Source organism: Thalia democratica, chromosome 2 (genome assembly GCF_965202585.1).
Source record: "Thalia democratica chromosome 2, ktThaDemo2.hap1.1, whole genome shotgun sequence".
Lineage (NCBI taxonomy): Eukaryota > Metazoa > Chordata > Thaliacea > Salpida > Salpidae > Thalia > Thalia democratica.
Window position 1 is genome coordinate 72387523 of NC_139166.1, and position 27350 is coordinate 72414872.

Consider the following 27350-nt stretch of genomic DNA (forward strand, 5'->3'; position numbering starts at 1 on the left):
ACTTAAAAGAAGACTAGAACAAAAAGTACATACATTTCACAACATATTACTTATAAGTTGTACGCAAATTTGAGATTGTACAACATAAACTTATTATAATAAAAATGTAAAACAGTATTTACTTACGAGTTTTGGTAGAAATTATGTAACAAAATAGTAACTCATTTAAATTATTGCTTAAAACTGCACTTACACACGGTACGAAGCAAAGATTTGTAAACTAAAAAACTTTTAAACTCGTTTAGGCTAATGTAACTTCTGTTTTCAAAAACTAACAAGTATTAATAATTTCAAAGTAAATCTAAAAAAGTTGTAAAAGTGGTTTAAGATAAGAATTTATGCAATATTTTAAGCGTAATGATAATTTAAACTTTTTCGATTAATCTTTAATGAAACTACTACACTGTTGAACTGGCTAAAATTACTTAAACTATCAAACTTTTGCTTTGTTTCAACAAAAATAAACTCAAATTTTAAACTACTTTAAATATTCTTACAATTTGTACAATTAAATCTGAATGAATATAATTTAAGATCGTTGTCAAAAATGATATTCGTGTTTTTAAGCGTCTTTTGATTTTATTTTGTCTATTTTTTGTTTTTCAACTTAGTTAAAAGCATCTTTAGATTGATTTCTATAAAAAAAAACTTTAAATGGAAAGAGCAAAAACTGTTTATATATTTTAATTTTACTTTTAAAATAATTTTAACTAGCAATAGACATCTTTTTAAGTTTAATTTTAACATAATTTAGTTTTAATTTTTAAACTCTATGATATATATAATATTTTTACAATATAAAACAAATTAAATTTTGGATTTATTTAATTTTATACAGGTTAATAAATTTAAATTCAACTAAACTTAATTTCGTTTAAATATACTTTTACTTTAATTTCACTTAGTTAAAAGTTGAAAAAATGTCGACTAATGCTAACTATATCAATTTTGAATATAATAAACCACAAAAATAATGTTTATTGAGGGTAAAGTCAAATTATTATAAAAAAATAGTAAAAAACTAATCAGAAAACCTAAATTCAAGGTACGGAAACATTTATTAATTGTTTCTATATCTTTGAACATAAACAAACGTTTAAAAAAAACTTAACAAAGTATGTAAAGATAAGCAAGCTATCTAAACTACAACAAAACAAAATTATAATGTTTTATTAAACTGAAACACGCTAAAAAAACATGATAAAAACAAGCTGTTTTTTTTTAATGAAACACTTTGATATTTTTTTTAATACCAACCTAGCATAAACATACTAAAGTTAAACTGACTGTTACTGATGTTAAAAAGTTTAACAAAAAAAAAAAAATCATATTATTTCTACGCGCTAAAATAATAAAAACGTTGTTATGGTAGCGTATGATAAATTAAAAGTAGAAAAAAACATTTGAAATATAAAATATATATAGTAATCAAATACATGATTGAAAAAAAAAGACAAATATTATTTTAACGCGCTTAAGTCATAGAAACATTATTACGATAGCGTATGATAAATAAAAAGTCAAAGATATTATTTATATAAAACTGTTATTACAGTTTAACACCATTATAGAGGATTTATGTTCAATGAAAAAAGAACACAAAACGGACTGTTTTTTTTTTATGAAACACTTTGATTATTTTTAATACTATCCTAGCCTAAACATACTAAATTTAAACTGACTGTTACTTATGTTAAAAAGTTTTAAAACATTCTTACTAATTCTAATAAGCCTGAATAGAAATCAAAAAATAACAAATGCATTTAATATCATTTTAACGCGCTAAAATCATAAAAACGTTGGTACGATAGCGTATGATAAATAATAGGTAAAAAAAAACATTAAAAAAATATATACGTACTAATTAAGTATCTGAATAGAAAATTAAACAAAACAAATATTATTTAAACGTGCTAAAGTCATAGAAACTTTGTTACGTTAGCAAATGATAAATAAAAGTTAAAAAACAAATATTTAATAATTAAATACCGTAATAAAAAATGAATCAAGATATTATTTTAACGCGCTAAAGTCATAGAACTTTTGTTATGATAGTGTATGATAAATAAAAGCTAAAACAAAGTTAGTTATCTTGAACTGTTATTTCAGTTTAACACTATAATAGAGGACTCTTTTTTAGTAAAAGAAGTATACAAAACGAACTGTTTATTAAATGAAACACTTTTTTTTTTCTAAAACTAACCTAGCCTAAACATACTTTAGTTAAACTAAAACTTACTGGTGTTTAAAAGTTTAAAAACATTCTTATAAATTCTAATTATGACCCCTAAATAATAAAAAAAAAATTAAAAAAAAAAAAGAATTTAATATCACTTTAACGCGCTGAAGCCATAGAAGTGTTCTTACGATAGCGTTTTATAAAAATGTAATTAAAAATATTAGTTATCTTAAACTGCTTTTTCAGTTTAACGCTATTATAGAGGATTTTTTTAGTAAAAAAAAGTATACAAATGTATTCACTATACTCAAGTTTGCAAAAAACTAAAAACATTAAAAAAGATGTCAATTTAATATTTAAATTGTTTAAAATAATTTGTAAAGTTGTTTTGCTATTATTAATATATTGTTTATAATTTAGCTCCACTTTGTTTTAAATGTATTATAAGAAACCACGTAAAACGAAGATGCTTTGTACATTTACTGGCTTATTGATACTTGACTAAGTTTAAGCACACTATTTTCAGTTATTTAAAAGAAAGTGATAAAATCTTGAGCATTTAATCATCTTTAAAAAAATGAGTAGAACTCTTATTAAAAATAATCAATATTTAAAACATATCTGTTTAAACCATTATGGGTCAGGTCTTTTCAGGGCCGTTTTAGAGTTTTAGGAGGTAACAAGGCCATAGTTTTAATATTTTACGAGCTATTCTCGCTCTGGAGTTCAAAATGACGTGCAAAATAAAACAAATAAAAAAGGTCATAAGCGAATGTAAGGGTAGTTTAAAAACTTGCACTAGGAAATATTTTGCGCATAATAGATTTTTTAGAGATGTTAGTGAACCGTTATTTTTCAATTTCTTCAAAGGGTGCGCTTGTTAAGAAGATTAGTCAAACTAGAAAGTTATAAAGTAAATTAACAATTTTTATTTACTACAAAATTTAAGAATTATAAAAACTTGTAGAAAAACTATACAAAATATTTTAAACAAAATCAATTATTAATTATTTTTATTTTTCTAAACATAAAGAAACTTAAAAAAAAACTAACAAGTATGTAAAAACATTTAAGTTATCTAAAGTAATGAAAACCTGACAAAAAAACAACTTTATCGTTTGAGTTTGAGCTATCTTAAATAAATATTATGTAAAACAATTAATGAACTAAATAAAATACTTAGAATGATATTAAAATACTAACCTAGCCTAGAAGTACTATAATTAAACTGACTGTTACTGATGTTTTAAAGTTCAAAAACTTGTTATTCTAATTACCACGCCTGAACAAAGTACAAAAAATCAAATGAATTTAATATTATTTTAACGCGCTTAAGTCATAGTAATGTTGCTACGATAGCCTATGATAAACCAAAAAGAAAATATTTAGAAAGCGTAAAAAACTCTTTAGAATAAAAAAAACATGTCTGAACACAAAATTAATTAACTAAAGAAAGTTAGTTAACTTATAGTCTTATATAAGTAACTGTTAAAGTATACTTGACAAAAATTTATAGTTCTGATTTCTCTTTTTTAAAATGTTCAAAAAATAACAACAAAACTTTTAGTTAACTTAAAAGATAAATATCCAGATGAATATAAATACTTACTTTAAATATTACAATTTGTAAGCAAATATTTCAAAATAAAAGTTATTAAGTTTGTTTACGAAAATTTAGCGTTTCTAAATTGGTAGAAAAATAGTACTGAAATATTTCTAACAGACTAAAGTGAAAATTAAAATTTCAAAATATAGTGTTTACAAGTTGTCAGAGTAGGTTTTTTTTTAATTTTAATAATAAAGTAAAAAAATTAAATAAAACCTTTTTAAACGTTAATTGAAAAACAATAACTTATAAGTAAAATAACTAATTTTCTAGAATTGTTATTGTAGTATTAACTTAGTTTCTAAAACTATATTACAAACTAACCAATTTTACAAACTAATCAATAAGCTCTGAGGTTAGTGCCTACTTTTATTAAATTTGTTTTTTTTGTAGACAATTTTATAATTTTATGCTTTTATCCCAAACTTTGTTTTTAAACCATAAAGTCCATTTATAGTTACTACCTAGATAAACACTATACATAATTATACATGCTTTTTTCTGCTTTTTTTCTAATGTGTGTTAACATTTTATAGACTCCGTAGATCTGTTCTTAAATTTATTTGAGAGCAGTGAAACGCCGTTAGTTGAAATAAAGTTTTAGCACAAGAACATCTGTGATATACATTCCGATAAGCTTAGCTTATAAGGATCTCCAGGATTTAACGCCTTATAACGTTACATCTTAAAAAATAAGTATGTATAAAGTTTATTTTTAAAATGATATATATACAGCAGACTTAATAAAATGGTTCAGAATAAAAACTCAGAAAATATTAATAATATTTAAGATTAAAAAAAGTATTTTAGACCCTCTAATACGACTTTAGTGTTTTGCAAAATGAAATATAAAATAGAAAATAAAATAAAAAGTAGGCAACATACTAATACCGTAACATGCTCAAAAAATTTAACTGGCTGAAATATTTTAAAACATTTTTAACTTATCTTTATAAAACCAATAGAAGTTACGTGGCTTTAAAGTTTAACTTTAAATGAACATGTTTTCTCAATTTACATAGCAATATATTTTAAAAAACTAATTGTAAGCAAAAAAAAAATACCATGACAATCAAATTTATTCGAAAAATCAAGTCTATAGTATTTTTTTAAAAGCCCTGCGACTATTGTTCTAGTCAATAAAAATATTTACATTTGTTAACTTGAACTTCATTTGTTTTGCAGTTTGTTTTATTTTAAATTGACACAAACATGCTTCGCCAAAGCAATATTACATGCTTTTATCAACGTTCGAAATCAATTTGACGTATTCTAACTATTGTTTTTGTCAGAAACCAACTTTTTAAAAGCAGTGGATTTAAAATTAACAAATATTTAATTTTAAGTGCATGTTTGTGATATATTATGTAAAAGTAAATCACACCTTAAAAATTTACAAAATTACTTGATTAAAAACGTTTGATAGAATTTAATTTTGCTTGAACTTAGTTCTATAAAAAAGAAATTTAAAAAAATAGAACTATCAAGTAACTAATGTTTAGAAAACACTAAAATATTTTTTAGAACTGCTTTTGAGCTTTTAAACCTACAAAATAGTTAAACTTATAAGTAGATTTAATTTAATTTATTTTCAAGTTTACTAAACTGAAAGAATATATTATTTTATATTTGAATTAGTCATATTAAGATCTTGTTTTCAGTCATTCAACTTTGTTGAATTAATAAAACTGTATTTTTGTTTTGCAATCAGCTTGATTCCCCTACTGCATATATATATTTGCAAAAACTTTAAGTTTCGTTTGTTTATTATATTTTTTGTAAAAATATTCGAGCAACCTTAAATAATTCTAGCAATAACAACTTATCGTTGTTATTGTTAAATATAATTATACTTTTAAACGAATAACTATAAAAATTAAAAGGCGAATATTAAAGAATCCGATATCTTTATATTTTAATTTTGATCTTTTTAACCTAATATTAATTTAAGGTTTTGTTTTTAATTTATTTTACTCAATATCAACTATCTGGAAATAAAAAACACCTTTACATACATGTTTGCTATTAATACCAGTTTTAAAACAAATTAGCTGTATTGGTAGAAACAAATATACTTCAAGATATTTTTCATAGAAGCTTTTTTGGCAAAGCTTTATGTAATACCTATGTAGAATTTTGGCCAGTACACCCCATAAACAAAATAAACAAGAGTACATAAAATGTTTATTTATCGTAAGAAAGATAATTGTTGTACTTAAACATACAATTTAATCAAATAAAAATCAAGTTAAAAACAATGTGATAATTTTCTAATTCACAAAACATTTTTCTTTCAAATCGTTTGCATGATTTGAAGCAAAATAGACAAATAGTAATACATACCAAAACCTTGAAATATAAATAAAATAAATTATATTTCGTTTACCATTTATACTTTAAATCCGTTTATTTCATGAAACATGTAAACAAAATTCGAGAATAGATAAATTTACATATGATAATAAATTTAGTTAACTATATTAAAAATTTGCAGTTTTAAATTAACCTAATTGCGTTTGACGGTTGAAATTAAACAGAGAACTTTGAAGTATGAGTTTTGTCTAAAGTAAAATATTTCTAAGTTTAAACGGTCAAATAATTTTTGGAAAAGTTCGGTTTAATTACAAAAATTAAGTAAAGTTTTGGATGCAATATTTCTTTGGAACATGAAACCAATTTTTTAGTTTGTTTCATCTGTTGAACTTTATATTAAGTAAGTTAAGAATTAAACATGACAAATTACTAACAATTTTTTTATTATAACACTAAAACAAAAACCTACTTTTGTATTAATGAAAAAACGCGAAATATAAAAACTGAACTAATTAATTTAGTAAAATAATAGAGATTTAAAAATGTACTTGAAATAAAAAACAATTTTAGCTACGAGTGGAACTAAACAACTTGCTTATTAGTTGTGATGGACGATCTGTTACCAGGCGACAATTAATTGTTATGCGCTGTTGTTAAGCACGTGACTGTAGATGTTCATTGATGCGTGAAAAACTTGCGTGCCTTGTAGATAAGTTTTACCCCTAAACCACGAAAACCACATAACAACAACATACTTAGCAACAGTTTGTACCTAGCAATAGTTTCAAGTGGGTCTCCATAAAAAACAAATGGTAGTCAATCAACGATAAGTTGGTTGCACAGTAACACCTCTAGTCTTGTGGTAAAAATTATGTTTAAGATTTATGTTTGCATTTTTTTTTTCCTTTTTATAGCTCCAGACATATCTTTAACAATATTAGCAGTTTAAAAAATACACTTGGTTGTTAAAACTTATTTTATTTTGGGTAAAAAAGTTGTGCAGACAATTCTACGTTGCCTAAACCAGTGCTTCTGAAATGGGGTTCCGCGGAACCCTAGGGTTCCGCGACGCCTCTCAGGGGTTCCGCGAAGCCTTTCGAAATTTAAAAAAGAACATTTATTTAATTAAACATTTTATGTAAAATTAAAATTAGGGGTTCCGCGGAAAAGTTGAACTTTGGTAAAAGGTTCCGCCATTAGAAAAAGGTTCAGAAGCACTGGCCTAAACTACTGTCTGCAAAATGTTTTCATAAATCTATTTTTCATGTTTAAGAAAATTAAAAACAAACCTAAAATAGTAGTTTTATTTGGCATTATAATGAAGTATGTCTATAAAAATAGTTTCATTTTTGTTCTAAATATTTATTTAATAGTCACTCTAAGTATTATTTTAATTATATTTTTTAAGCAGTATATTTTTTAAACGTAGCACAAAATCTAACTAAATCAATTAATTTTTTATAATTTTTTTTTAGTTAATGAATAACCTACAAAAAATTTGTTACTAAAATATAGTTACAAAATGCAAACGTAGTTGTTCTACTTTATATAGTTTAAAAACTTTTCAGTTCAAGTACAAAAACAAACAACAACAAATGTCAATGGTGGTAAAAACTACAATTACTTAGTTTTTTTTCACAAAAAAAGTCTATTCACTACAAAATCATAAAGAATTTATTGTCAAGTAGAATATAAAACAGTAAAAATTTTTACAGTAAAAATAAATGTTTATTAACTTCATCTATTTCTTTTTCGATATCAATATCAATCATCGAGTAAAAACCGTTTGTTTTTATTTTAGGCTTCTTTTGAACTTTAAACCTTTAGAAGATATATTTATTCAAATAAAATTAAGCAACCTGTTTTTATAATTATTTTAGCAATTTAAACAAATGTTCTACACCTACAATCCTACTTTGAACGGTAAAATAAAACCTTTATTTAAAAAATAATATTGATATTATTTTTTATGCATTTTAAATGTCAGTTTAAGGCATAACTTTTTTAGTAGCAAAAATATTCAGAATTCATTGTATAAACACCAATAAGGGTTAAGCTTTGAAACACTGAAAGTAAGTTTTATTTAAGTAGCTTAGCATAGTTATAAGGACTTACTTGAAAGTTATAATTGAAACAACTGCAATTAACATGATGATAACAATTATACCAACGACTGTTTTCCTAAAAGTACCTCGATTCAATGCAACTGTAAATACATAAAACAGTTTATAAAAAAAAATCAGACGTTAAAAAATTAGCTTTAATTTAGTTTTTATTTATATAAGAAAAAGTTTCTGTTGCTTCATTCTTAAAACTTTAAACTATTAATAATATTTAAAGTACCATTAAAACCTATATTTAATTTTTAAACATAAAAACTTTCAAAAAACAAATACAGCACACCCTATTGTTACGCAATTCGATTCAAAGGAAAAATTTGTACCTTAAAGTTTAAAAAAACCTATTTACACCAAGTAATAGTTGTATCTACTTATTTTAACGGTCTATTTTGATTTGCTTCAAAATTGCTATATAAAACATGATTGTTGTATTATGTTTGCATTAGTCATATTAAGTCATTTCAGTCACTAAACATCATCAAATTAATAAGAATGTAATTTTTTTTGCAATAAATTTATTACCCTACTGTTTATACAGATTTGCAATAATTAAAAGTTTTCGAAAAAAATAGTTTTTATTATGTTTTTTTTCAAGTATGCGAGCAATTTAAACAATTCTAGCGACTAACTTAACGTTGTCACTGTTTCACTTCTAGTTGAAGAAGAATTCTGATTATTTGTGAATAGTGTTTTAATCGTATAATTTGTGTCTGAAACTAAATAAGTTTCAGTCGTCTTAGATAGATCGTTGGTGTACGTAACTGAGGCCTTTGTTGAATTTTGATTTCCAGTTAGTACTTTTGGTTGGTGAGTATCTTTTTTCATTGTTCCATTTGTTAGTTTGACAGAACTATAAGTTTTAAAGTTAAGTAAAGTTGCTTCAAACTGGTTAGGTGTTGTTTCATGATTTTTAGCTGTTGTTTCAAACGGTTCGGATGTTGTGTTATTGTCTTCAAATGTAGTTTTGTACTTTTTAAAATTTATTTGAAAATTATTGAAAGATGTTTTTTTGCCTGCTATTTTAAAGGTTTTGAAAGTACTCACAGTTATGTCTGAGTTTCTTTCAAAGTCTTTAAATGTTGCTTTAGAACAATTAAAAGTAGCTATACTGACACTTGAAGTTTCAACAGTATTTTTAGTAAGCAACACTGTGGTTGAACTTGATTTTGCTTCAGTGGTTTCAACAGACGTTTTGTTAAGTTCGGCTTTTGGACTTGTTGACTCTGGATGAGTGTAGTTCGTATTTGTTCGAGTGAACAATCTTTCATCGGTGTTTTTCATTTCATTGTTTGTTTTGACGTCATAAAAAAACTTAGAGCTACTTTTATCTTGTGTATCATTCAAAGAAACCGTTATAAGCTGTAAACTGGGGATTTCACTTTTTACGGTTGTTAAATCCAATGTTGATTTTCTACCAATGTTAGGATGCTGTTCCTTCGTTAGTAAGAAGATTTGTTGACTATCCTTAGTCGAAATTTTTGATGGTTTTCTTTTTGTACTCGTAATGTTTTTATTTAAACTAGAATAAGTAGAAGTGTTAGTTGTACTTGTTTTAGTTAGTGACTTATAAATTGCGTTTTCTTGCTGACTACTTAATGCATTATACTTAAGTGTAGTAGTTGGTATTATGCTTTTTGTAGAGTTTAGATCTGTGTTGTCTGTAACAAGTAAATACTTTTTAGATTCGCCTGTTGTGTTGTTCATTTTTGTCCTTTCCATCGTTCTATTTCTCCTTTCTAATAACTTTTTTGTTTCTTCCGCTTTTAGTTCTTCAAAGGTCATAGGCGACATTTGAGTCTTCGAATTCGGACTTATGATGATCACTTTGATTTTGTGTTCAGACTGGATATCTGTAAATAAAAAGTTAAACAATTTTCATTATTTCTTACTGGTTTTCAAAATTACAACTAAGAGAGACAATAAAGCTATAAGACAATAAAGTTATCAAAATGTCTTTTTTTGAAGCGGTTTTAATTAAACTAACTATAATTGTAAAACAAAAAACAGCAATATACCTTTCCCATAAGCTTGTTTTCCATAAATCACGGTAAAAATGAAAAGAACAGAAAAAAGTGCAAAATTAACTTTCATTACTCTAAAGCTATATGAAAACGTTTTAATTTCAATAACAGAGTTGAATTTTTTTTTGGATTTATCAAAAATTAAATTTTATCAAAGATTAATTTTTTATTATTACTATTTAAGCATAAAACAATGTTATATATTTACAATTTTCACATCATTTATAAAAAATGCTGTGCTTATTTTTGAAGTGTGTTTTTATTTCTAAATCAACTTTTGTTCCTTAAAAATCAATTACACATTTAAATATTTCGAGAATAATCTAAAAGTTTCAATGAACAACAAATATTTAGAGAATAAAATTTTTGGTTGTATAAGAAACTTTGGTCGGTTTGTTTATGCTTGAAATTTTTTTTAATATAAAAGTATTTTTCTTCAAATAAAATATCAAAAAAAAACATAAAAAAATTAAAATATATTTAAAACAAAAAGTGCCAACCAATTAATTTCAACTTTAGGCGCAGTTAAATTTGTTGTTTGTGTTTTTTAGGGTAATAGATAAGTATTTAAAAAAAAAACAAAAAAAAAGATTTAACAGTAAAGCGGTTTTAATAAAATCATAAGTAAAATTATGTTTAACTTAGCGGTTTATAAATACTTTATAACTGATATTTATGACAAAAAACTCAGGCAAAATCATATGTTTTTAATTTTAAGATTTTTCAACTATAATACACAACTTTTGTAATTAATGATTTATTCTTTTATGCTTAAAATAATAAGCAACTCTTTGTTTTCAAAAGTAGTTAAATGATTGTTTAAAAACACTTATAAACAAGAAACTGTTTGAAAAAAAAAATTACGTTATTAATGCATTTTAACTTTGAAATTTAAAGTAGCTGGTATAAATTTACTTTTTTATTAAAAAGCACTAACTCTAGTTTTACAAAAAAAATATCTACTCTAATATGGTGTGTATATATAGCACTATGTTAAAAAATAAAAGTGTTAACTTGAAAAAAAACCTGTTCAATAATTGATAAAATAATTTAACTAAATTACACTCGAACTTAAACTGATTTCAGAATAACAAAAACAATGTGTCTAATAAAAAACATCTATTTTACAGAAATGAATAAAATATTCAAGAACAAAATATTCCGTTTCAGCTTTGAATACCTAAACAAATCTTAAATAAAACACAAATGTACTTGTCTAAAAAGGTTTATTTAATGTAAAAACTGTACAGTTTAAACTTAAGAAATTACCTTTGTACTAATTAGTAAGTGAAGCAACAAATTAAAAAACAATAAAGTAATCTGTCTGCTGAATTTAATAATTAGATGCACCAGCATAGTAAGAAACTTGATAATAATAGATTAGCTTTATTGACAATCATTATTAAATTTTTTTATTTTTTGTTGATTTATCAAAATCTATATCAAGTTTTACAAAATCGAACTTTAAATGAAATAAGCATATTACTTGTTTGTTAGTTTTGCTTTTTTTCATATTTAAGTTGCAAAATTTAAACTGATAATTAGAAGTTATTATTAAAATAGAACTGAATTGCAAATGAATTTTTTAAAGCTTTGGTAAGTCATTGCGTAACAGTTTCAAATGACAAGTTTTTTCAAGAAAATGTAGGATTATTATTTTTGTAATAAAATATGCTACACTTTAACATAATTTTTTATGACTTTGTAACAAAAAAAAGCTAAAGTTTGCCTTACAAACAGGTCCATTCTTCACGGATTTCACTTTTATAATTTAATTTAAGTTAAACAAAAATTTAACTTGGTTGGAATATCCATAACTGTATTTAAAACAAGCATTAACAACATAAACTAAACTTCAAATATTTTTAAATAAGTTTGAAACATGATTAAAGCAAAACTAAATAATCCTTCGTGCGTAAGCGACCCATTTCCCGTTTCATACTTTTTTTTTATTATGGTTAATGAACAAAAATTAAAAAAAGCGCTAAAAATAGTTGGTCGTAGGACCAGTTGTACGAAAAACCTTCTGGTCATCGAATTTCACAACATTCAGATACATACAGAATTATTACATACAGAACATAATTGTATACCTTCTACTTCTGTATGCAGTAAGTATGTCTAACAAACATTTTTTTTTTATTCAATTCTTGATATGACAAATACCAGTAAGTCGAAAAAGCAAAGTAGTTCGCTTGTTTATACTGTTTTCAGTTAGTAATATAAATCATTTTTTTAATTTTTTTATTACAGAAGTAGTCTAAATCTGCTTACGGCCGGTTTAGAGAGTATTAAAACAAAGAGTTTTAATAATATACCAGATGAGCTATTTTAAAACTAAAAACAAATTAGGTATTATAGTTTTGTCACACAAAAAAAAAACAATATTTAAACTTTTTATTTGTTAAAACTTTAATCTAGTTCTCTTGCATTATCGTTAAACAATCGGTACTCGACAAGACGTTAAAAAGTATCCAAGTGGTTGACGACTCGATAAATTAAAGGTTTTTTCTTGCATTAGGTTGTAAGACCAAATATTTTGAGCCCTTTTTTTAATTCAATAATATAGTAGCATTACATATAATTAATCTTCTTGTACGTTAAAGTTTTGTTCTGGCAGTCACATTTGGCCCACCGTTTTACTTTTTGGGTACTGAATTAAGGCGTATATTTTAAATAAAAAAAATTTCTCTTATTTCTAACAAAAAGATAGTTCCAGCATATTGCTAGATTAAATATAAGGAACAAGTAGTTATTAACAATTTTCTAAATTTTTTTTTAAACTTTAATTTAAATCCTTAAAGTACCGGTTATATAATCGACAAAAATATAGTATTAATCTTATTTTAGTTCAGTAAAACATTTTTTCATCATTTTTTCTACAAAATTACTTTCTATTCCATATATACGTTTTTTATCATTTTTTACTTATAAGTCACTTATTACATTTGAAACTTTTTTTTTTCATCCAGTACTATGTATTTTATGTTAAACAAATTTATTATGCTTGCCTACTAGCTAGTAATAAAATGTTGTAAAACTATTTTATAATGTATGTTGAACGAAAAAAAAGGGCTCAAATATTTGGTCCTAGAACCTGGTGAACGAAAAAACCTTTCGGTTATCTAGTCATACACCAGGATACAGTTTAAAGTCATGTCCAGGACAATATACCTTGAGTTTTATCTTGACTTAATTTTATTTTCTACTTATTTCTAACCATTTTAATTCATTTTAAAAATTATAGTTTTAATGATACGAAACGGGACTGGTAGATGTAAACTTTACAACTATGTTATGATTAGATAATTCATTCTTATACTCTAGTATCTACTAGATTAGTCTACTTAATCCCGGACAAGACGTTAATCTGTATGTACGACTCGATAACAGAAAGTTTTTCGTACACTAGGTCATTAGACCAAACATTTTTGAGCGCTAAATTTACAGTGTATTGAATTGAAATTGTAAAAAAAATGTTGGTACTATAATGTGTGTATTAGTTCTTTTACACTTGTAATGTATGTAAATAAGTTAGGTGTTGATTTTATATATAAACAAATTTTGAATTTTATAAAGTATTTTCAAGTTTTTTTTAATCTATGTTTTAATCCAATTTTTCGTTTGATTAATTAAGTATAAGTTATTATAAATTTTTTGTTTTTTTTACTTCTAACAAAAGTAATTGTTTTTTAGTTGTTTTTCATAGATAATATCTTTATAAAAGAAAAAAGAGTTGAAAAATTATCGTACAACTAGTCAAAATACTTTGTTTTAAAAAATATATATATTAACAAGTACTTACTTAACTTTTCTTTTTTATTTTTCGTTTATATCTGTAGTATTTTAAACCTCCTTTTGTTTTTTTTTAACTAATTATTAGCTTCAAAAAGCTGTATTAAAACTCTAGGTGTAAATTTAATTTCCAAAAATAATTTTTTTGGAAATATTATTAATACTCATACTTCTTTGAAGTGATTCAAAAACTAATATTTTCAAATATGCCGATGCTTAGATTTTACTTATGTATAAAAGTATAACTTACTTTTAAAAACCGATATTTTGAAAAAAACTAATGTTACAACTCTGTCTTTTTTTTAGTTTTGCAAAATCAACTATTGCTTTGTTGTTGCAGAAAAAAAATGACCAAAAAAACTATCGTCAATAGGAAGTAGTTAAAACAAATATATAAAGCCAAATAAAGTTAATTTTACTTCGGGTTTTTGAATTGAGTTCTGTAAAGAAATTGATTAAAATACAATGAGATTTGTACAATTTTTAAAAACTCAAAATAAGTTTTAAAGCTAATACCAGTGCGTAACATTGTTTATAAATGTACTTTTTTCATTAAGTTGGTTTTAGCTGTGAGTGAATATTTATTAAAACTTGAAAAACTTATTTAAAAATTAAACAATTCAGTTGCACTTTAAATGTTCTTTATGTAAAAAAAATTGTGAAAACTCTTATTTCCAATTAGATGCAATGCTTTCCGATTCCGAATGAATGATCATATATTAATGTATTTCTCTTTACAAATTTTTTAAAAAGCTTTTTAACTATTTAAAAATCAAAAAAGCCTTTTGTGTTAACTTATTTACAAGCCTGAAATTGACTTTAGTAGTTGGTTACGTTAACTAAATATAATTAAAGATACCTTTTTTGGTATAAATTTAAAGTAATATATACAAAACATCTTTTTAGATGCAAATAACGAAAATTCGTATTCGAACAAAATGGTCAATGGTAACATAAAAAAAATCAGAAAATAACAAATACTTAAAAAAGTATCTTTTTAAGTATTTATTTTACTGTAAAAATTTAGTACAAATTCTGCTTTAATTTTTATTTTTTTTCTGATATCATTATTTAAGTGTCTTTGTAATGTATACCAATATAATAAGAGTATAAACGACCAACAAGGAATATATATTTTTTACCAAATGATACTTATTTAAATCTGGTGTGCATTGAGATCTTTCAAACCGTGTGCACACTAAAACAAAATGAGAAACAGGGCTTATAAATATTAAAGTTGAATTGTATTTTAATCTAACAATAAACTTCCACAAATAATTTTGCACAAACTATTTAGAATATCACTAAAAAGATGTCTTTTAAAGTATATTTTTTTTTATAAAACTTTAAGTTCAAATATTTTTATTAGCTGGAAGTTTTTCGTTATTGCTTCAACTTCAGACCGCAAACTTCGCAAAACGTTACTGCAATAGCTAAACTTAATTTGTTACGAAATTCCTTTGAAGTAATTGGAAATTCCTTACGATAATGCGACGATACATCATTATTTGAGCTGTTGCTATTTCCTAAATAAGAAAATCGTGTACAATATAATAAGAGTTTACATAAAATACTGCAAATATTAAAATTTGTGAAAAATGTTCCTCTGTTTATGCAACAATAATCGTTTTCCTTTGTGCAATTCTAAGCTTTTATACGCAATGATATAACAGTTTGGAATAACTAGAATTTTTTTAACGAAGTAATGAGACGTTTGAAAAGTCAACGCCTATAAAGGGAATTCGCATGAACTTGTTCGGTTTGAAATAAAAATCGTTTAGAAGAAACTTGTTAACTTTTATAACTTGATAAAGTTTTAATAAGGAAAAAAATGCTACTGATAATTTCTTATACAGCTGTGTTTTATTGTTTTCAACAAACAAAAGCTTTTCAATTTACATATATATTTTTTTAAGTATATTGGGGTCATAACAAAAAAGTTAATAAACTACTACTTTTAGCTTAACTGAAAATCATTCAAATTAAAGTTTTGTAAAAAAAACTATTTGTATTTAAAAAATAAACTTTTTTCAAATTTGATTTAATGGTTCATTAAACGAACAATTTCAAAAAGGCAATAACTAGCTAGTTCAAAACGAATAAAACAAACAAAAACATGATGAAAGCTAAAAAAACGACAAAACTAAAAATTCATGAATAAAAAACTTTATCGTAGTCACAAGAAATCGGAGGTGTCAAAAATACGTTCAGCTTGAAAAAAAAATTTAAACTACATAAAAAAAAAATTCCAGCACTTTATTACTTACTACAGGCAACACAAATGTAAACTTTATAAAAGAATGAAATTAAAAGCTTTTTATTTTTACTCAGAAAAATATTGATCGAAAAGCACGAGGTTTTTTTTGCTGCATTTGTTTTTACAGCGGTGCGGATAGATTTCTTCTGTTGCCTACAAAGTCGTCCTTCCGGCGAGCTCATCGCTTTTTGTGGTGGCGCGGTTGCTTGCACGTTCTTCCGTTGGGAACGGGCAGACACATCGTTCCCTCCTCGCACCCTCCGTTGTTGTTCGAGCAGTAGTTGCGCTCTGAAAGTTCATATGTAAGAGTTCAGCTGTGAGGATTAGCTCTTGAGGCAAGATTATTTTTACATTACAGAAGTGAAAATTAAAAAAAAGTTATAAAACATAACTCGCAAGTTATTAAGGAAAACTTAATTTTTACTTTTTTTCAATAAATTATAGAAGTTAAAGAGTAAAATATTAGTTTTATTTATTTTTTTTCATGAGATAACAGGATAAAATATAATAAAATAAGAGATTCAGATAAGCATAAACGTTTAAAAATTTTGTATTAGTTTAGTTTGTCAATACTTTAGCTGTTAGTAAGACATAGGTATTGAATGGTTCGTGTGTAAAAAATTCTAAGAAAATCTTTAATTTGCAAGTAATAAACAATAATGTTTTTTTTTTACTTTTTTCAGTAAGTAATGAGTTTACTAAATCTTAATAAATTTTATATTAAGCTTAACGAATTAGTTTTCAGTTTTTTTTTGTGTACAAAAGGTATAAAAGAGTCAAATATGAGCTTTAGTTAAGGAATTGTAGATAAGTTTCTTTAGAATTAGATACTATTGTGAACAAAGTAAAAAAGTTAATAACGCTTTTAATGCCAAACACCTTTAGTTCGAAAACAGACACTGTTTTTGTTGGACTTAATTTCAAAAGCATGATTTCATTGGATTAAAGTATTTACACTGTACCTTATCTGTTGGCACTTAATGAATAATAATGAAACTTTCACAACCTTTATATTTATATCTTGAACTAGTGTGTATTTACCTGTAAATTAATACCTTAAGTACATTTTGTGTTTTTATTCAATGCTCAATACTACTTACTTGTTCGCCAAACATTAATCTACCTCAGTTGACTTTTAATTAAAATTTTTCGTTTGAAGTTTAGTAACTGGCAAGCAATTAAAGAAAATAGTTAGTTGTGCATATGTCATTGTAAGTTTAATAAGTTTGCTATCAATAAAAGTCTTAACCTTTAATAACTACAGTGCATCAAAGTTTAACTTTCGTATATATATATACATGTTTACTATCATTATTGTTTTAAATTAAATCCCAAATAAAACAATAACTACATTGACACCTATTTTATAATAGTTTAAGACAGCAACAGTTTTTTATTTTTGTTTACTTTACGAAGTTTAATTACATCAATTTATTTTACAAATAACCCAGTAAAAATAATAAATAACTTATATTAGTTAAACACCATGCCAACCTCTGGGGCAGTTTTCATAGGTAGCGGTCATTCCAAGCATGTTACCATGGACGCCCATTGGACCCTTGATCGAAATGTCCTCACCAGTTCTTATGTCCACTTGGTGGAGACGCATTCTAAATAAACAAAAATTTGTTTAATTTATTCTATAACTTCTCAATAGATACCTTAAAAAAAGTAAATTGATATTCACACCATGAGTCTATATATGTAATTATTACAAAGGTTTATTAACCTTCATGTAAACAAAATAAGTAAAGTTGTATGAGAGTTCTAGAACACGAAAACATACATACAAGGAAAAAATGTTTTGGCTTTGAGTTCTTTAGCTGCTAATGTTATGTTGCAAACTGTAATCATCAATTAAGTTTTTTTAAACTTATCTATTTAATGATAACAACTTACCCTTTGCGATCGTTAAAATTATAAGACGTATATTTAATTAAAAATATTTGTTAACACATAGAATCAACCCACCCTTTACGGTCTGTGTAGTAGAGGTAGTTCTGAGTGACTTCGAGTCCGAAAGCTGATCTCGGTTTTGATCCTTCCTCGCTGAGATCCTTCACCACTCTCCTGTTGTTGCCGTCCAGTCCCATGCACTCGATCTTCAGTGTTCCTGTCCATAATGTTTTAAATTTAAACACAATAATGATCATCGTATCACCAGTTATCTCGTTGTTACCAGTTTTGTAAATTAACTTGGTATTACAGTGAAAATACAAAACGTTAGTTTTATAAACTGTATCAGTTTTGATAGTGCAGTAGAACAGCAGAGTAATTGGTTTTATTATTTACTTTTAATAATTATATCATTGACCCTTGATTATCTAAATGCAAAATTAAACTGCGGGGATATGAGAACTAAATCAGCTAAATATAAGTAATTAGTTTGAAATTACTTTTAGTAAATATACATTTTACTTTGATTGTAATCATACCAAACAATTCATGCTCGTTTAATTCAAACTTTTCATTAACTAAACGTCCAAACCTTGATCGATGAAGCAGAGTTGTCTCTGGTACATGTCAATGTCCAGGTTGTTGGGCAGCAAAAGCCCCTCCGTGGCGAACCTCTCAACCTCGCTTCCGTCCATGTTCGACCTCATTATGCGCGGGTTCTCGCGGTGCCAGTCCGACCAGTACAGTTTGCTGTAAAGTTGCTTCTTATTTAATTTTAAATTTTAAAATAGGTTTTAAGTTGTTGTAAACATTTCTTGATTGGATTTACTCAAAAGTAATTTAACTCATAATTTTATAAAACTTAAGTGTTTGGTTCCTATATGGCATATAACAACTACTACTGATCATTTTTTTTTGTTTAAACTTTTGGTTTTGTTAAATCAATTTAAACTTTAACCTTTTATAATTCTATACTTATAAAGTCTTGTTTAGTTTATTTACAAAAAAAAAACGAAAAAACCAACCCTCCAACGGGGTCGACAGCGATACCTCTCGGGTTGTTGAGGCCCTTGCTGACCACAACCGCCCTCATGCTGCCGTCATGCTTGAAAACTTCTATCCGCTTGGTGCCGCTGTCGGCGACGTACAAGTTTCCGCTCAGGTGGTCGTACGCCACTCCCTCGGGCGATTTCAGGCCCCTGTGGGTTATTTGATGGTTGTAGCAATTGTACAGTCAAATAAGAACCACGTAAAAACACTTTTTTATTGTAACAATATAAAGCAGTACGTATTGGAGTAAAAAATTTTTTTTTTAAATATTATAGACTAGTATGTACCGGAAATGAAACATAAAAATATTCAAACTATAACAAAGTACAAGCCTTTATACAAAGCTGTAACTATCGAAAAAAATTATGTTTTAAACCATTTCAAAATTATAAAAATAATCTCAATAACCATACATCATAAATTAAATGTATAAAGTCATAAACTTTTCAATTAAAAAAATAACAACTCAATAAAACAAAATTAACGAAATCATCACACCTTTTTACGATGTGCTCCTTCGCGTCGAAGTTGTCAACGGGAGCCCTGAACACGGAGCGGGTGCGGACGTCGGAGAAGTAGACCATCTCGTCCTTGCAGTCGTAGTCCACCCCCGCGAACATCCTGCCCGGTCGCTCGTACATGCGGGTGGCGTGCGACTCGGCAGTGACGGGGAACGACACCTTGTGGATGCCGCTCGCTGTGTGACGTATTAGTGTAAGCGTAAGATGAAACTACTAATAACGTTTAATACTTTGGTTTATGGATATGTTTTATTTTAACAAATCTGGATGTAGTGTTGATGTCATTACAGTGAATAAGCACCTTGTGGCCATTGTTAGACTTCATAGGTTTATTTGTTTTTTGTAAATGTATGTATAACAACAATAATAGTTTTCAGTAAATAGTTTGAGTATTTTAAGTAGAAAAAAGTCACTGAAGACGCTTTTAAAAACTGAAAAAAACTAATTTTCTTATTAAAGTCATGTATATACTTTTCCACTTAGAGATTTGTGTGTTTATTTGTATAGTACTTATATAATTGCTTAATTATTTCCAAATACGAATGTATTTAATTTAATAACAAAAGTTTAAATTATAACAAGTAAATGATTTTTAAATAACTGTTTATACGTATGTTACAACACAATAACAATGCACTAATAAAAGATTTAAACAAACATTAATAGTATTTTTTATCTTAACAAACATAGTTTATTTGTTTATGACCGTTTATTTAAAATACTATTGTATTTTACGCATTTCACGTTGATTTATATAAAACAGAACATAAAATTTACAAAAAGTTTATGCTTTTACCGAAAAGTATAAAGTTATCTAAATTTTGTTTACTTAAAGTAATAGTTAAATCAACAACACACTATTTGCTGATAGCTTTTTAAAAAACGAACAGAACATCTTTTTAATTTACTTACCTTGAGCAAATATGATGTCTTTTGGTGGTTGGCCTTCTCTTGTGGGGTAAGACGGCTGTGGTCTTCTGTTATCTGCAAATAAAATCATATTAAGCACAATCATGAAAGATATTCGTTAAGATATTCAACCTATTTATTAAACAAGTTACAAGAAAATTAAACAAGTTAATACTTGGTGCACTAGTTGTAATGGAATTCATAATGTTATTACGGTAATTAAAATGTCATTTAGTGCATGTTTACTTTGAACTTCACAGTGGCTCGCTCTCATGCAAGGATGTCTCAGTATTATGACGTCATAACGCGCTTGTGTCTATTTACGCCAGTGATGATTGCAACTGCGCGTTCGAATAAATGTTAAATAAGTTCGAAACCGCAAATACGCTTCACTTAAATCGAAAGTTTATTCACAATGAACTACAATAAGTATCCTTTATTTCTTTAAAAAGTTGCTTTTTATTATAAACTTTCATAAAAATTAAGAAAACAGGATTTATTAGTCTTTAAATATAACATTTTTAAGACATAGATACAATTAATAACAAACTTTAAAAACAGTTATTAATTTTTTGAAATTATGAATAGATAATTTTAAAACTGAAACTACTTTTACTTAAACTGTTTGAAGTGTTGAAAAACATTTAAAATGAAAAAAGTTTTCGACTTTAAACAACTTTAACAACTAAAACTTTTAAGTGTTTTCAATTGCAAAGAAAGTATAAAAATTTTGTAGTGTTTTAAGCTGTTTTAACTTTTTTACCAATATTAAACTTTTTGTTTTCATTCTGTAAATTTAGCAAAATTTTCAAAGCGTTGTAAAAGAAACCTTTTATTAAAGCTTAATAAATATTGCATTTAAATCAACTAACTGTTCATGAATGTACATGTAGGATAAATCTATGTAAATTAGTTTACATATGTTATAAAACTATATGAAGTAAAGTTCTCAATTAATGATAAGTCAGTTTCTGTAAAGTAGTTCAAAATTAAGGTAAAACTAGTCTCATAAAAAATTGAAGTACTTACATTATGAATTTAAAAAGTTCAACTTATGCATTACAAACTATCAGCTAAAGAGAACTTATTTTTATTTTCATATAAAATTGTTTTACCGCTCAAACACATATTGTTCAAATATGACGTCACAAACCTTGCTCGTTGTGGTGACGCTGCCTCATGCAAGCCTGCTGGAGCCTCTGCTGCTCCCTCCTGCTGGTCACGCGCGTCTCTGTGTCCTCCATCCTGTCACCGTTGCTGTCCACGCAGTGGCAGTATCCCTCGTTGTTGCACTGGAGAACAAAATATTTTAAATATTGTCTACATGATTGTCAAACAGTGAAATAAATTGAAAATTTTAATTGTTCATACGACACGATATGTTGTAGTTTTGATTATATAATTGAAAAACTCTTTTTTAAACTGAAACATTTTTTTGAACTGAAAAAAATCAAATGTTTGTCGAATAATAAGATAGGTTAGTAATTTAAATCCTTCATATAACACAGTATGTAGTAGTTTCGGAAATATAACTAAAACATCATATTTTATTAGAACTGGAACATTTTATTGCACTGGAAAAAATTAAACATCATTTTTATTTTCAAATTATACATGTTTGTAGAACAATGTATATATGTATGACAAATAATGAAATAAGCTAGCAATTTATATCGTTCATATGACACAATAAGATTTAGTTCAAGAAAAATAATTAAAACAAAAATTTTTGCTGTTGCACTGTAGAATTAAATCACTACTTCTTGATTTTTTTTCTAGAACGGAAGCTATCATTTTCTCAGAACTTTCATTTAAAATGCCACTTAACTAAAATAACAATATACACTGCTGATACGCGAGATGTTTAATAAATTTTTTTTGGAGTTTAATGAGTAGTTTACAATTTTGCGCTACTAATTGCGTAAAAATTTTACAGACATTAATGTTATTTTTATGAAAAAGTTATTACTATTATGAATATCGAAGCTTTAAAAATTTTTAATGAATGGTTACCCAAAACAATAAATAAACAGAAATTTTTAGGTTTAAAAGTTTGAATAAAATTTCAACTTTTTTAAATAGTTTTATTTCACATAAATTATATAAGTGTTTGGATGTTTTTATACAAACATATACTTATACAAGTTCTGAAAGAGTCTAACCACAATAACCAAAATGAAAACTAAAGCGTCTAGGTTATAATTTAAGTGCATTTTAGTTATAGTTTTAAGTTTTACATACAAACACTAAAGCCATCACATAACAAGTTTTATAAATAACTTTTTTATGGAAATTTAACTTATACAACTTGTATTAACATTTTCAACCCACTGACTAACAATTAAACTGTTAATTAAGCAATTAATTTCAAAACTGTTGAATACAACTATGTCAAAATTTCGATTCATGTTCACAAACAAACAACTAATTTATTTGTTTGCAACAACAAGAAAAAAGTTAATTTCCGTATAACAAAAGCTACATGTAATAAAAAAAAGCAAACAAGTTTTATCATAAAACCCGTAAGAAATTACAAAGTTCATTCAAATGTCAGTCTAAAAGTTTAACAATGCATACATCTTCTAAAACGGTTACATATAAACCCATTATAGGAAACCGAAGAAAAGATTAAATATTTAATACGAGAGACACGACTTTTACGTGCGGTTGATTACACATGGCCGCGAAAATCCTACCAATAAGATCACGTCATCAGGCCTCAACGACCAATGAAAACGCTGCATTTCAACCGCTTCTTCCGGTTGTTAGGTAGGTTGCCATGACAACGCGCTTCAATAGCAACTCCACGCACAACTGCAGTGTGTGGGATGGGTGATCAGTCATGCGCGACTAATTAGCTCAAACAACACCTTGAAGAAGAGCGTTGCTAAGCAACCAGCTTCGTCATGTTGCTAAGTAGCAGAATTTTCTTACGCTTCTTATGTTTAACTTTTGTTGCTAATCTGATACTTGTTGGTTTTCTGGTAAGGTTCTTAATGGAACTTGGTTAAAAGTCAAGTTTAAGTATACTTTGAGCCAAGTGGCCGTTTAATAAAAGGTTTCAAATTTCCTTCTTAATGTCGCTAATCGCTTCTTTGTTATTTGAGAACACTAAGTGCTTCTTATTTTCTTTAAGAATTCCTAGTGCTTTTAAGAGTTTGTTTTTGAACATTATGTCTTAAAGAGCCTGGAGACATGCCTAACATAAACAAGTTAGTTTCCAATTAGAAACTTGCTATGTAAACTTTTAGAAAGTTAAAAGGTAAACTTTTTATAAGATGGCAAAAAATATATTTTTCAAAATAGCTTAATAATCTAGAAAGTTATAACTAGTAGCTTAGGTTCTTAAACAAGCTAAATAACACCAAAACAACTTGCTTGAAACTCAAGATAAAAATTTGTCTAAGCTATTGTTTATGTTTGAAATAAACGGAATATATATATACCTGCAAGACTTCATATTCTCCGTCATCGTTACAGTTAGGTACGTCGTTGTTGGTTCCCCGAAGGACATTTTCTGTTGATTTGTAATATCTCTCAAGCTCGCATTTTGTGTAACCTGTTTGATGAAGTAAGTTGTTTATTATAATCTGGTAATAACTACAAACACTAAACAGTCAATTTATAAAAGTTAGAAGTTTTGTCAACTAATATTGATTAGCGCTTATCATCACTTAAAATTGTCAGCGACTAAACTTTTTAGGATAAATTGTATTTTTTAACTTCGTTTAAAGTATTTCGTGATAAAGAGACAAACACAGAATATGTAATAAGAACTAGTTTTGAGTAGACATTAAACTGAGGGCTAATGTTTAAAGGTTTAAAGCCAATATTAAACAAGTTAGTAGTTTTAGAATGAAGTTGTCCGTATAAGCTTTATGAATTAAAAGTTTGAAGCAGAGAAAGCTTAAAACTTGATAAATAGGATTATTGACGGCTTGTTCGTAATCTGTTTGTAAACAAATAAAAAACATTCCTTTAAAATTAAAGAACAATTGTTACACTGTTATGTTACAGATTTGGTTAGATTTTTTTTTTTTTTTTTAACTATTTTGTAGATTTTCAGTTCAGCGTTTTCATCAAAATTTATCAACTATGAAGCTATACCTTAACTTTTTTTTTGAATAAAATTTTTCGTAAACAGTTTTTTTTGCATCAATTAAAAATGAGTCCAACTTAATAAATTTTTAACAACTGTTAAAAAACTGTAACTTTCTTTATCCCTTTTCAAACTAACATTGAGCCAGATTATATGTTAAAACTAGAAAAAAAAAATTATCAAATAATTTTAGATTTTTTTCTCCTATGTACATTTTTCAACTCACACTTAGGTAAGATTCTGGACTAATCAAAATATAAAGAAATAGTTTTATTTTATATCAATCTACTTATATTTCTCAACTTACTTTCAAACCTTTCTGGAATTCTATATATATATAGACATACATTTGCATGACAAATAATTAAATAAGTATACGAGGAAATCATGTAATATGAATCAATTTTAAAAGACTTAAGCACGGTCCTGGACTAACTAATACATGTATACAAATATGTTTTTTTATCTCCTAACTCACACTCAGGCAGAGTCTTAGAAACTTAAAATAATTACTAACAAAACTAAAAGTTTTTAAAGTAGTTTCATAAATAAATTTATATATATATATATAGATACCAAAGGCGACGCGGAATGACGTCGTAGAGGGTCAAAACAATACAAACTGTCCTAAACTCGGTGTTATTCATATTTGAATGTTCATTTTTTTTCAATTTAAAAAAAAGTTTTCTTCGATAAATATAAAACAAGATTTGATAGATTTTATTGTAATTTAAATTACTTCGCATCCCATCAACTTTATTTACATTACTCTACTTTTGAATAAAACTCACACTCAGTCACGGTCCTTGACCAATTAAATACATACATAAAAGCATTTTATCACCTATTCTACTTATTTTATGTTACTATTTATATTACACTTTAACAAAACACACACGCTAGACTCTAGACATCTTGAGTTCTAAATATTACACTTACATTTACATGACAACATATAAATGCATATACAAAGAAGAAATGTTTTATATATCAATGTAATAACTCACACTCGGGGACTTCAACTACTTCAACTACTAATATATACATATATATATATATATGTTTCAACTCACACTCGGGGACGGTCCTGCTCCTCCTGAACTCCTCCCCGTTGTGGTCCACGCACAGGTAGTACCCTGACCTGCTCCTCTGCACCGGCTCGTACGCCCCATACGCGGTGCACTGCGGGTCGTACTCCTGCTGCCCGGACTCCTGGTCGTTGCTGTACAGCCACTTGTCCTCCTGACACCTAGTGAGTCCTTCCGGTGCGCCGTCCGTTCCTGATACGGTTGTTAGGTTAGTTGCTAGGTGAGTTGTTAGGGGTGTGAATTGTTTAACATTTTAATTGATATAAAGTTTAATTAGATGACAATTAGAAAGTGTGGAGTTTATATAAATGTTTGAATGTTCAGTTGGTATGACATTAAACTGTTCTGGTGTGCGACTCAATGACTGAAAGGTTTTTTCATACACCAGGTCCTTGGACCAAACTTTTTAAGGGTGTTTTTTGTCGTAGTGTAAACAATACTGATATTAAGTTTTAAAAAGTGACCTAGCAGTACATTAGAGTTTATGTTATGCATAAATGCGAGTCATTCTACGTGTAACTTCTTGTAATGTACAATTTATTATTCAGTATTTATACTTGTATACTTGGCTTTTGCCACTTGACTTATTTTTTAAGAGTTGCACTACCGAATACAGAATCATTTGCTTGTTTATTATAAATTTAAAAGGTTATTTTACAACTTTATTTTAAAAACTATTTAAAACAAATAAAATTTTAAGTAATTTTTTCAATTATACTTTTGAAAATAGTTTTTTTCATATTTTGCATATAGCTTGAGACGAATCACAACTATCATTTTTACCAGTTTTAACGGTATACGTCAAATACAAATGTTAATTTGAATTTTTTTACAGCGTACTTATAATTTATGTGCTTTAGATTACACTTTTAAATACATAAAAGATATACTTCTTATAAGACAAACCTTCGTAGTCACCACTGTCACTACCGATCTCAACAGTGTAAACGTCATCTTCGTCAACTGCATCAGTCTCATCAGGATAGTAATCCTTATAATCCTCCTCAGAGTAGTCTTCAGGTTCTGTTTATTTAATAGAAATGTGTTTAGTTATTAAGATCATGTATACATATGTACAAGTTGTGTCCAGAAAGTTTTTTGACGCAATTTTGTTAGATCATTAGTGTTTTAAACTTTTATTTTCTTTTAATTTTTAGTAGGTGCAAAAAATTAAGTTAGGAATTACATTATACTTAACCTTCAAGAACGATTCCATAAAAATTATCTAATTAGTTTTATTTTCACATGTGTATTCAAACTTAACTTAAAATATCAAGAGATATTATACAACGGAACTTTTGTTAAACTTCTTTCTAATAACAAATATTTTTAAAATTTTGAACAACTTTAAGTCTACAATCGTGCAAATTATTGTTTTTTGATTATCTTGTTGTTTTGTTAAATTATTATTAATTTATTCAGTACCGATAGATCCCTAGTTCCGTTCTGACGTAATAAAAGTTAACAACAGTGATGTATGTTTTATTAAGGAAAAA

The 27350-nt window shown here is 26.5% G+C and overlaps 1 protein-coding gene across 3 annotated transcripts in view; it reads right to left on the reverse strand.

Moving 5' to 3' along the window:
* Nucleotides 1-15921: 15921 nt before the first annotated feature.
* The window catches only part of LOC145830133 (uncharacterized), a 42502-nt gene continuing 31073 nt past the window's right edge, over nt 15922-27350 (reverse strand). For all 3 annotated transcript variants that reach the window (XM_082938021.1, XM_082938020.1, XM_082938019.1), the window contains 11 exons: nt 26761-26877; nt 25840-26046; nt 24114-24226; nt 21821-21959; nt 20671-20742; nt 19736-19934; nt 19213-19386; nt 18780-18937; nt 18263-18404; nt 17786-17901; nt 15922-16579 (listed from right to left, as the gene is read on the reverse strand). In XM_082938021.1, coding sequence (XP_082794147.1) covers nt 16470-16579; nt 17786-17901; nt 18263-18404; nt 18780-18937; nt 19213-19386; nt 19736-19934; nt 20671-20742; nt 21821-21959; nt 24114-24226; nt 25840-26046; nt 26761-26877 — 1547 coding nt within the window. In that variant the 3' untranslated portion in view covers nt 15922-16469. The remainder of the gene's footprint in view (nt 16580-17785; nt 17902-18262; nt 18405-18779; nt 18938-19212; nt 19387-19735; nt 19935-20670; nt 20743-21820; nt 21960-24113; nt 24227-25839; nt 26047-26760; nt 26878-27350) is intronic.